General features: G+C 31.3%; 2 protein-coding genes across 2 annotated transcripts; both read right to left on the bottom strand.

Annotated features, from left to right (window-relative positions):
- Positions 1-1,858: 1,858 nt before the first annotated feature.
- LOC134725398 (uncharacterized) lies at positions 1,859-7,385 on the bottom strand. The gene is made up of 2 exons (XM_063589200.1): positions 7,283-7,385; positions 1,859-4,651 (listed from the first exon to the last, which is right to left on the bottom strand). Exon 2 carries the CDS (start codon positions 4,642-4,644, stop codon positions 3,145-3,147), a length of 1,500 nt encoding a protein of 499 aa, XP_063445270.1. The 5' UTR covers positions 4,645-4,651; positions 7,283-7,385; the 3' UTR covers positions 1,859-3,144.
- Positions 7,386-10,504: 3,119 nt separating this feature from the next.
- LOC134727170 (uncharacterized) lies at positions 10,505-12,574 on the bottom strand. Its single transcript, XM_063591551.1, has one exon. The coding sequence runs from the start codon at positions 12,504-12,506 to the stop codon at positions 10,866-10,868; it is 1,641 nt and encodes a 546-aa protein (XP_063447621.1). The 5' UTR covers positions 12,507-12,574; the 3' UTR covers positions 10,505-10,865.
- Between the last annotated feature and the right edge of the window lie 447 nt (positions 12,575-13,021).

Below are 13,021 nucleotides of genomic sequence, written 5' to 3'. Positions count from 1 at the left end.
TTGAAGAGCATTGATTATCCCAAATTTCAAAACAGGTGTGCCTTAAACGGTTAAGGTTGTGTATGCCTGGGATTAGAAATTCTTAAGTATTTTAAAATTCTCACTTTGGCAAACAGTAAATTTATAAAAATTACCATATAATTCATATTCATGTCAACACCAAAGTGCGGACTAACTTCATAATAAAAACTAACACGTAAAACAACCAATGACAGCACAGAAAACAGCACAACAGACCCACACATTGTCTGCCACACGACTGTCACACACATATATTTTATTATTTTGTTCGTACATGTGAATATTTTGGATGCCATAAACATGATAAAAAAACTCATCACAGATACAAGGATAAAACTTAAACTTTTCAATGATATAGCTATGTATGATTAAAGTCAAGAGAGGACATTTTTCGCCACAATTTCAATGGCTAATATCTCGAAAACAAGCACATTGGCCTATATATATATATTATTTTGCTCTCATGATTCCTTTATTAATCACCTATGGAAGAGTAAAGATTCTGATCTAATCCTAAAAAATAATTTTACCCCACTGTATGGTTAAATAAACTCAAAACAGATACCAGGACCAACTTCTGTAATCACGCCAGACTCGCGCTTCGTCCCACCAATGACGCTCGAATAACACAAACATAAATAGGCCAAAAAAAGTAAAAATTAAAGAGCATCAAGGACCAAAATTTCTAAACGTTTTGCTAAATACAGCTCAGGTAATGTATTCATATAAATGATCATGACTGTCCCAAGTAAGAAATTTCAAAAAATTGCTTTAAATTGATAGAGTTTAACCGTAACTTCAATAGTAATTTATAATAGATATAGGAAGATGTGGTGTGAATGCCAATGAGACAACTCTCCATCCAAATAACAATTTATAAAAGTAAACCATTATAGGTCAATGTACGGCCTTCAACACGGCGTACTAAATTATAATCCTGGTACCTTTGATAACTATTAACACCACTGGGTCGATGCCACTGCTGGTGGACGTTTCGTCCCCGAGGATATCACCAGCCCAGTAGTCAACACGTCGGTGTTGACATGCATATCAATAATGTGGTCATTTTGATAAATTTCCTATGACAAAACTTTGATTTTTTCGAAAAACTAAGGATTTTTTTATCCCAGGCATAGATTACCTTAGCCGTATTTGGCACACCTTTTTGTAATTTTGGATCCTCAATGCTCTTCAACTTTGTACGTGTTTGGCTTTATAAATATTTTGATATGAGCGTCACTGATGAGTCTTATGTAGACGAAACGCGCGTCTGGCGTACTAAATTATAATCATGGTACCTTTGATAACTATCCCTGGCTTACACCGAACAACAAGCTATAAAGGACATGCTATATCTTTGAATCTGTTTATTGCTATAAACAAGGGTAACAATTCTTAAATATAGGCAAAAGTAGTAAATCCGATGTCTTAATTTGATAAACTGGATAAAAGTACAGACCAAAATTGTGGGAATCGCATAATTCCTTAAAGTAGCGAAACAGGTTGAGTCGACAGCTTAAGCTTATCTTGCTATGTTTGTATCCCTTGTCATGTGAAAACATTCGGTTATAGTAAACAATCTAAAATAAAGACGACCAGTTTTATATATTTACAGCATAGGGTATTGGGATATTGATTAACTAAACTATAAAAAAACGTTACACCTTTGTACATTATAACACATGTATCCTTACAATTTAAAAGGTTTTTAGTGATATTTGTTTTGTTTTGTTTGTTTTTATGTTTTGATTTTGAGGACAATTATTTGAAAGGAGAGTTAGGTAAAGATACCATTAACCGATTAAAACAAAACTCAAATCAAACACGTGCAATAGTTATGTATTTACTTGATTTTATTAAATACAAAATAGAAATAATACAAGATGGCTAATTGTTTTCATCAATCTTATCAAACTAATTGTGCATAGAGGTAAATGTTGTTAACTTTTAAAATTAAAGTTACTCTGACAAAGTCTAATAGATTAGAAAAAGTCATCTATACAGTGGGATATCCAGTAAACAAAAACAAAAGCAAATTCACTTTTCTTATGATAGAGCCGAAAAAGTCAACAACAAAAACAAGACCGGTGACGATATAGGTCAAAAGTTATTTTTAAATAATAATTGTACATTTCAAAAGTGACAATTTTTGCTGCATAACATGATTTTTTCTGATCCATCTGTATATATATATACGAAAATTAAGCCTGCTCCAGAAAGGTATACAGATAGTGAAAATAAAATTGAAGTTGGTACTCTAGGAATTTATTCTCATAGAAATATGTTTACTCCACTCTAAAGATTGATGTACTCGTCGTTTAATTATTACATCAGAAGGAAAATAATAAAATTGAGTTGAAGTTTTATTTTTATTTTAAATTATTTCAAGTTTAACTTTTTATTTGAACGTTATTCCGTTTATTCACTACATTTCCCACTGTATAAGAATAATAAATAATAAGCTTAAATCCCAGAAAATCAAATACATTCACATGCATCTGTTGAAACAGTATATTACCAATGATAAAACATCGTATTTATAATTTTCCTACACTTTATTAATCTGCATTAAATGAAGTCCTAAATCTATACAAATACTTGTCTCGTATCTCAGAATATACTTCTGTTCACATCTAATAGATACTCAAATCAGACAAACATTTTTGAAAGCTAATACTTGTCCTATTCAGAATTATCGAAACATGAAACAATCCATATTTTCATTGACAAAACAATCCATTGACACAAGTTGAAATTTGTATACTGACTATTCCTTTCTCATCAAAACAAATGAGTTTTCTGTTTAAAATATATTGATAGTAAACTTTCGTAAAAAAATATATAATGAAAAGCAGAATTTCTTTGTACTGTGATGGAAGGTGAAAATTTGTTTTTTCTGTTGCAATTTGTCCTGGGTCAAATGGCAATCTTACTGGACTTAACCAAGGGAAAAGTTATAAATGTTTTTATAAAAATAAATTAAAAAATAAATTAAAATAATTTAGTGTAGAAAAAATGATGAAAAAATAATACTTAGGGTTATTACATTCGATTAGAACCAAAGGAGGATATACAGTCACTTGCAGATATTTGGTTTTGTCCTATGTCGAATACATAATAAAATCATGCTCGAAAAAATTTGTAAAATGCGACAAAACATTCGAAGTGATAGAATAAAACAAATGGAAACCAAAAACTTTCTAGTAAAAAACTAGATGGTGTCAGACGATATCTGGGATTTACAAAAGTGTATGACATCCATATTCCAAGATTAACCAATGATACAAACAAAAAAGTATTTTGTATAGAACAAAAAGGCTTTTGGTCTCCTATCTTTTTGTAATGTTTCATTTGCAAAATGAATAATGTTTGAAAAAGCGTAGCAATAATACGAAAGAAGGCATTAACTTTAAACAGAATGTCTCCTGAATCTGTATTTGATGGTGACTCACTGAACCAATCTGAAATATAGTATCCACAAGTCGCAAACGAACTTGTTATTATAACAAACTGATCTAAACTCATCCCACTATTACTTTCCTGTTTTGGTCTTAATTGTCCGTTTAATGCATAGAAGCACTTGATTATAAGCGGCGTTCGTACTAAATTAGCACAAAAGAAGATAATATAGGAAACCGTCCTGTAATCTGTCATTGTTTCCCTAGGTCTATATATGTATATACATTGAATGATCATAAATAAGAAGTTATAAAGAAATCCTATCACCAGGACGCATACTGAATTTTTATTCCAGACATTACTGCGCGGCAGAAGTGGATGTTGTTCACTATCTAGATCATCATTTTGTACTAGTAATGTCTGGTTTTCATCGTCTATGTCTCTTGAAAGAAAATTGTTGGATGTCTCAAATTCGACCTTCTTTTTTGGCCACATTTCAGAAAGAAATATCAGACTTAAAAGAGAATATTCTAGAAGTACAGGTTGTAGGTATGGATTCAAGTATGCAATTGCTGTTGCAAGTCCATCAGCATAAAAACAGTTCGAGGTTGTATTATTAATAATGTTGCTAATATTTATCTCGTGTCTAATTCTGTTCGTATAGAACGTTTGCTGTGTCCACATTGAAATATTTGTCACACAGAGAACCAACAACCCGTAATACAAACACAGAGCATTTGCAAATCTAAATCTAGAAAAATAGTGAATGAACGCAGTTTGACATATCTGAAATGTCCAGGTAAATGTCCAAAACAATGTGACTTGAAGGTTGTAGATCTTACAAACGAGATGCATTGCTAGTTGTAATGCTTGGTACGTTATATTTCCGATACAAAATAGCCATAGAAATTTTAGTTTCAATTGATCGCTCGGTTTCACAGTCTTTACTTCCAGCCAGTTAGAACGGCATCGAGCGACAATACTACACAATGCCAGACAGATTAACGCCAGACCTGCAAGCCCTACCATCAGCAATCGAGACTGTTTCACTGGTAGTACAACTATAATTTCAAAGATAATAATCATGGCTGTGGTCAAAAGAACTACGCCTGCAATACTGCCATCATGTACTGAAAAACCTCCATTTCTTCGCTCCTTAATAAGACCAGCAGAAAAAGGAACAATAAAAGTAGCACGCAATATATTACACAGTAGATTCGTCATTATTTAGCTGCAAATAAAATAAAATGACTTGAAGTAAAGCTACCCCTGAATTTTTATTAATTGAATAATCTTCCCACATATGTATTATGTTTTTACAATTACAAGTCAGCAAACATCAAGCTCACAATTTTTAAATATACATTCCGCCTAAACAATGAGAAAACAGGTAAGCCGAGAACTATAGTAGAGTGACTCATGTTTTAAATTTCTTATTACTTGTTTTTCTCCTTGAATATGCATGACATCAAATTCTCAACATAACGAAAAGAATTAGAATATGACATGCAACAACTACTTCAATTAAATACAGTATAACAATTAATGTTTTGTCGGTTGTTGTTTTGTTTTTTTTTGCATTCAGTGTTCTGTTGTTTCGTTGTTTTTTCCTCACAGTTGTAATGTTTCCCTCGATTTTATAGTTTGTAACCCGAATTTTTTTTCTCTCAATTGATTTCTGACTTTGAACAGCGTAATACTACTGTTACCTTTGTAAAGTTTCTATCATTTTTTTCTCGGTTCGTTTTAACCATTAGTAATAATAAAGTATAACTTTTTTCATCATCTGAATACGACAAATTTAACATATAAATTTGTATATGCGTGTTCTAAGCAGTTGTATACGTCATATCTTGTATCGCCTCAAGTTTTGGTGGGGTTCGTATTGCTTAGTCTTTAGTTTTCTATGTTTTGTATTGTGTACTATAATGTGTCTGTTTGTCGTTTTCTTTTTCAGCTATTGCTATGTAAGTTTATTTTCGATCTATGATTTGACTGTCTCCCTGGTATATTTTGCTCTTCTTTTAAAATACGTTTTGTTATTTGGAGAAATGAACGTTGAATTAATTTCCAATGTTAATGCCCCGCTACGACATGGAGCTTGGCATGTTGGATAGACACCTGCATGTTGGATAAGTTAACCTTCCGCAAATCATTCATTCGTCGGTATTGATATGACTTAAACGGTAAATTTTGTTTCTAAATTTCTAATTAAAAATTTAAAAGTAAGGATATCCAAGAACTATTTATACCATTTTTTTTATAGAATAAATAAATTGGAATGACAGTTTGAATTAATATAAGATATTGATCACGATACCGATTTATCAAATAGTATGGTGGCTCGTTTATTCTTGGAATAGTGTCATGTTGTGTCCAATATTTGATTTACCACGGTGAACTGGCAAAAACAAAATTTTAGCAGTCAGATGTAGATCCAAGAATTAGAAAAAGAGGGAAGGCATACTAAACAAGATAAGGAGTGAAACATGTATAATTCAATGAATTATTCTTATGTCCAGTTTCGTAAAAGGTAGTCTAGGTCACCTGTTTCCCTGGGTCCGTCTCCGACAGAGATAGTAACATAAACCTCATGATGATAAGTTCGGTTTTATAGTAATTTTTCAAGATAGTTTTTTTTAGTCAACTATGACGTCCATGTTCACTGAACTAGATCACCTTTTATTTAGGGGTCAGCTGAAGCCCCTATTCGGGTGCAGGATTTCCTCGCTGTGTTGAGGATTTCGGCTGCTGTTTACTATTTGGTCGGTTTGTTGTCTATTTGACACATTCTCCATTTTTATTCTGAATTTTAATATTTTTATTTGACACTTTCCTTTTATTTGAAATGTGTGTGAATTTATCTTTTATCTTTTCGTACAAACGACTACGTTATTTCATTTGATTTAGTAATTTACCTCTCCATGCTTTAAAATGAGCATAAAATAGATTAAAGAATATTAACTTCATTTTTATGTAACATGTGAAAAACACTATACGAGTTTCCTTATTTATTGTAATGTTGATTAATGATTCTGACTTGAAATCAAATTTTTATAAATTCTTAAGAGACGACAAACACAATGTGAAGGGTTATTAACAAATACCTAAGACAACAAAAATATAACAAAGATATTTTTCTCTCAGCTAATCTTTGTTCATGTTCCTAAATAATTGAGAGGAGCATAGGTTTTTAGAAAAAAAAATATAACAAACAATACAGAACTCGAAGGTAAATTAAAAAGGAAGCAACTAACGGAACAATAACAAACAACTTCTATTTTCCTGACATGGTACAGGTATTCAGAAAATGGGATACAGCTTTAGCCATGGAATGTAAAAATGAACAAGTTGAGCCATAGCTAAGCTCCCCCTATATTCTCTATATTCTTGTTTCGTATTTCGTTATAATAATACATAATAGACCAAGTAATTACTTTGTCAAAAGAGAAAAATAATCGGCTTTTATTTCAAATTGTGTTGGAACTTATGTTACAACTCTCTGAAGCGAAACGTTTACTTGTTAAAGTTGACCTTTCGGTTATAATGCCCTAAAATGATAATATTTTGGTTATCCAATCATATGTGCTAGATGAAAGTTTTTCCAAAGCAAATATGCCGTGCGCACTAAAAAAAATCATGTTATTTATGTTATGCATTTTATACATGATATACTTATGGTATCATTTATATGCATTCTCAAAAGGTGTCATGTACTATGAAATTTTAAATGAATCTGAATCTCTTTTCATATGGCGGCATTAGTATTGCCAAATTGAAAGTCAGTTTCATAATAATGATAAAACAATTGGAATAATATGAAAAATAAGCACTTTAATATCTATGCCTTAAATTTTCTTACCTTATTGCGTATATTGGAGTTAAATTTATGGGTTTATTTGAAATACTTCCTTGTAATTGAAATTCATTCGATTGAATTAAATGTGTTACCATGACCTTTTGAATACGAGTTTAAATACAAATGAAGTACTTTAAATAGTTTCCGTTACAGCATATTTTGCACTGATCGTTTGCTTACAGTTTTATGCTTTAACTCACTATTTACTGAATTACTTAATTTACTTACGTTTTAGGTTTTGTACACTATTTTGAAAAATTGATAACAACCAGACACATTCGTAAAACTGATGATTTACCTTTTTGGATACACTCTTAAGATAAATATTGATAGTTTTGATACTTTATTTTTAAAAGTTTGTGGCGACAGTACATTACCTTTTTGGTTAACCTGTGAAATTGGTATGATTTCTGTAAATATTTCATCAAAAAGATTTTTCGTTTCATTAACATATAAATAATATTATTGAAAATCGTGTATTAAAGTTTAACAAAAAGGGTGTAAAAACTCTAATATAAAATATACCGGGCTACTTATGTGCTACTGCAGACGCTCGTTTCGTCTCACCAACGGCGTTCGAATCAAAATAATCAACAGACCAAATCAAATACTTAATTAGTTGAAGAACATTTTCTAAAATTTAAATTCTTCTTTTAAAGTTACAATAAATTCAAATTCTTTGTTAACTTGACGGCTCGTCAGTAATTGAGTACCTGTACAGTGTATACATATGGCATATTACAAACAATGTTAACAATATGTATAATGATCTATAATTAACAATAAGTGACGTCAGAAGTTTCATCAATACACAATATCTTTTATAACTGTTTTTTTTTTATTTAGAAGAGAAATGTATATACATTCCTATGTCACAAAACTGTTTTGTGTTTTCATCAGATAATGATTCTATTAACTTAAAAATTGATGGCCTAGACCAGTAATATTTTTTATATATTATTTTCGCAAATCAGTATATCTGCTACATTGTAGGATGAAATAAAATTCATCCTCTATTACTCCTTAATCACAATTTTTTTCTTACCTTTCTATAAGTACCAACATAACGCCCAGTTTCAATAAAAATGTTATGGGAAGACAAACGAATCATTGTTATACATTTACGAAAAAGTACAGGAATTTATTTCTGTAAATAAAATGGCAAAACTACATTTGTTACCGCATACCTATATAATCTACACTTTGCTGAAGAAGCTAAAAATATTAGTTAGCTTGATCAAACAAACACTGTCTTATCAAAGGTAACTAGAGCTGTCTACATTCAACAACCACTGTTTATCCCACAAATTATTCATACAAAGACTATATATCAATCTTTTTACATATGTTGCCTAATTCATACATTTTGAACAATTTAACACAAGTTTTTGTTTCATAACAAAACCTTAATATGCAGTTGTCACTAACTAAAATTTGAACCAAAATACAATAATACAATAAAAGACGATCACTACGGTTCTTTAATCATGATTGTTCGTCTTAATTACTTTAATGACAATTCAAAGTTAAACGTAGCAAACTTGCTGCATTTGATTAGAATAGACATTATATTTGGCTATAGATATAGGAAGATGTGGTGTGAGTGCCAATGAGACAACTCTCCATCCAAATAACAATTTAAAAAGTAAACCATTATAGGTTAAAGTACGGCCTTCTACACAGAGCCTTGGCTCACACCGAACAACAAGCTATAAAGGGCCCCAAAATTACTAGTGTAAAACCATTCAAACGGGAAAACCAACGGTCTAATCTATATAAACAAAACGAGAAACGAGAAACACGTATATATTACATAAACGAACGACAACTACTGTACATCAGATTCCTGACATATTTAAAGTCACTCGCATCACAAATACCAAAAAAATCCCAAAATTTACAACGATGCAACAATTAGTTTTAGTGATCTATATGACTTTCAGCTCGTAAGAAACTCTGTGAAACAAATTATGAAAATATTAGAAATTAATAACCGATAGAAAGTAAATACTGTGTATTGTAAACAGCCGGAACAAAAAATATGCCACTGAAACAGCATGCTACAAGATCAGCAACAGACGTCGATTTGAGTTCTCCGTATATACATATGAGCAATAACGTTATCAGTTAAATTTTCAACCTTTTATCATTTAGATATGATACAGTGTCTAGAACAGAAATATGTTAAAGCATACCTCCACTTTTAATTTTTAGACTATAACTCAAAGTTTCATTGATAATATTTGTATCCTTTAATTGCAAATGTTGAACACTAGTAATTGAAATATACAAATATTGTCTTTATGTCATACATCGTTCGTCGATATATTGCTGAACGCTCGATACTCCCTACACAAACATGATAGTTGACAATAGAGATGATTTGACTATCGACATTTACTATTTGGCATGTCAGGAACTGCTAGTAGTCCTTTGTAGATTTATGGATCATTGTCATTTTGCTTAGTGTCTTTCGTTATCTATTCTGACATCGGATCGGATGCTTTTAAACGGACTTTTTTGTGCGTATTGGTTCATGTGATTCTTTTTTTCACGTTGGACAGAGGTAAAGGGGAAGTTTAGATCTCACAAAACATGTTTAACCCCGCCGCATGTATGCAATTGTTCCAAGTCAGGAGCCTCTGGCCTTTGTTAGTCTTGTCGGGTTTTGTTTTAAGTTTAGTTCATTTATATGTTTTGGACTTTAGTGTGACGTACATTTTCACTTAACGAGTAAACACTTTTACTTAGGAGGTAGCCGAGGACCACCTTCGGCAGTGGGACCTTTTCGCTGCGTTGAAGCCCCATTGGTGGCCCTCGGCTATTGTCTACTCTTTGGTCGAGTTGTTGTTTCTTTAGACATAATCTCATTTCCTTTCTCAATTTTATTCCAGTTTTTTGTTTTTAGTTTAGCCAATATATTCAGTCTTGTTACTATCAATGAGGTTTAAATAAGAAAAAAATCAACACTGGAAAATGAAAAGGGAGTAAGTATTTATTATGATTATATATTTTCATTAATAACAAAGACAATAAGCGTGATGTATGAAAATCTTGATATTGGGTAAACATGTTTTCACTATATAACGCATATAAAAATTACTGTGCTCCCGATGGACATCCAGTTATTATATCTCCACCAGCAATTACTATACAAAATACTATAAGAGTTTTTTTAATATATCCTAGTCATAAAATGTCGCTATAATTAAAGTAAACAATGTAAGTAAAGCGTCATTCTTTTGATGAAGTACTGTACCAACGTATGATAAGACAATTATTGTTTATTAGATTTTTCAGTTCGGACCTAATGTTTGTGTTTAAGGTCTTGCCCTTGACTTTGTGAAATTTAAAAACAGAACCTCGGAAATTATAAACTCTTCTTCGCATAGACAGAAAGTGAATATGAAATATAATAACCCTCATGTTAAGATTCAGTACAAAGTCCTACATGAAAGCGATTTTTTTTGGTCATTCCTGGTATTTATCCTTTTAATGTATGACATTGTTAATTCATGGTTTTTCAAACGTTGATAAAACCAAGTATGTATGTGATCAAATAGTGCCGCCATCTATTGAAGACGAATTAATGTTTCAATCTATCATACAAACCATAAAAGGAAACAAAAGCATTGAATCTGTAAAAGATTACAAATGGGTATAAAAATCCAAAGATTTCTGTCCAGTCAGATGACCCAAAGAAATGATATGGTGCGTCATTTTGGTAAACATATTGTGAAACTATTAGAGTATCAGCCGCCCATGAACATAAATTCATAAAAGACATTAATAAACATGTATATTCAACCGACGTCCATGAGGAAATATTAAAGGCCTTCGCATATTTTTTCATTTGTAAAATGAAAACCGTTTGAAAATAAGCTGCGATGATATCAATAACAAGTTTATAAAAACCTATAGGATATGTAGCTTCAGAGCTAACATTGTAAATATTTGACATCAGTTTTACCGTGTAATATGATATTGCTGCAACCGCACTTGCAATTAGAATGTAATCACCAGAATCAAGAGATGAACATTCCTTTTGTTTCAATGGTTTACATTGCGTCTGAAGAGAGTAAAAGCATTTCACGTACAAAAGCAGCTCAATAGTAGCTCCTACAGCAATTGATATTGTTAAGCCTAATTGTACAGATGGAACTTTTGAAATGTGTAAACAGTATAATATAACTGATGGCAAATTAAGAAGAATAGGAACAGATATGCTTATAAATCTTCTTATACGGTGTTGTCTGTAGTTTGTTGTGCTTTTAGGGTTGTCTAATAAAGGAATGTTTTCATTATTCCGCCTGTTATTTGTCGAATCTGACCTACCATTTATCGATCCTCTTAAATTGCTCGTCGACTCTGACGTTTCTCTGTTTACGTCAAGTGAAATATCATCAAGCACAAATTCGTCATTTTTTAATCCAAATTTTGGCCACATATTCATAATAAACGTTATGGAAACAAGCGAATATTCACAAAATGCCGGTAACAAGAAAGGATCAATCTTCATCAATACCGCGTACATACTTGACTTGTAGCAAGATGTATTACTCGAAGTATGTTGGGTATTTGTCGTCAAATTAAAAATGTCAACCATGTCAATCTCCTTAGGTTTAAAAGTAAAAGCCAAGGCATGACATATAACTGAAATATTTGTTAGGAATATAATAAGTAATCCATAATAAACACCAAGGTGGCTGGTGAATCGAGAATGCGAAAAATATGTTATAAATGCAGTTTGTACAACGTAGAATACTATACAGACCAGAGCATATACTATAGTGTCTACTGTAAATTTCAATGTCAATGAGTTAGTTAGACAATCAATATAAAAGGTCATGTCCAATGTTCTCGAAATAATACAGCTGAAACAAAAAATCCACAAAAACCTTAGTCTTATTGTATTACATGTATTCCATGGTAAAATACGAAACACACGGTTCCCTCTTGATGACACGTATAAACTGATACACACGCAAATTACAATTGCTAGAGCAGATAGAAACGTTAAGACTGCTAGTCCAACGCTGAATTTAGACGAAATAGTCTCGTTAGTTGAAAACCCAATCATCAGTATCTCAGAGAGGATAGCTATTGAAGTAGTCATCAGTAAAAGTCCTGCCAGGCTGCCGTCATGTGAACCATTCTCCTCGTCTACATTACCGGCCGAAAACGGTAAAACAAATGCAGCTCGAAATACTTCTTTAAAGAAATCCATACTTTCCCTCCTAATGATGGTAATGTAAAAAGAAATCTAGCAAGTTATTATTTTTGTTCTGTACCGAAAAATATAATCCATACCACAGGAAAATAAACTTTCTTAACTCATTTGTTAATTCAAACTAATTTTTAAAATTATAATCTAACAACTAAAAGAATTTTACACACGTATTGTATTAAAAAAATAATCATACAACCGGAAGCTTTTTAATCAAGTCATTTCTTTTTTTTTAAATCACCTGCCAATATGCGGAACTTAACAAGCAAGGAAATATTAAAGTCAAAACTATGTTGAAAGTGGTTGGATCACCTGGAACAGAGGCCAAAATGAACAAAATGTAATCTCTTCTATCAATAAAGGAGACATTGTTGATGTATTGCAAATTAAAAAAAAATATATAATATTTTATTTCTTTAAAAGGCAATTTAGTTTTACATCCTATTATGTTAAAACTAGTAATTATAAAGTCATATGAAACATCAATTTAAAAAAAAATATGCATATATTTTTTT

The sequence above is a fragment of the Mytilus trossulus genome, chromosome 7, assembly GCF_036588685.1.
Source record: "Mytilus trossulus isolate FHL-02 chromosome 7, PNRI_Mtr1.1.1.hap1, whole genome shotgun sequence".
In the NCBI taxonomy this organism is placed as follows: domain Eukaryota; kingdom Metazoa; phylum Mollusca; class Bivalvia; order Mytilida; family Mytilidae; genus Mytilus; species Mytilus trossulus.
The sequence above is the reverse complement of the archived record's forward strand: the minus strand, read 5'-3'. Positions and strand labels throughout refer to the sequence as shown.

What these genes read in the sequence shown, in the direction of transcription:
- LOC134727170 (XM_063591551.1), bottom strand. Translation starts at nt 12,506, where the DNA reads ATGGATTTCTTTAAAGAAGTATTTCGAGCTGCATTTGTTTTACCGTTT.
- LOC134725398 (XM_063589200.1), bottom strand. Translation starts at nt 4,644, where the DNA reads ATGACGAATCTACTGTGTAATATATTGCGTGCTACTTTTATTGTTCCT.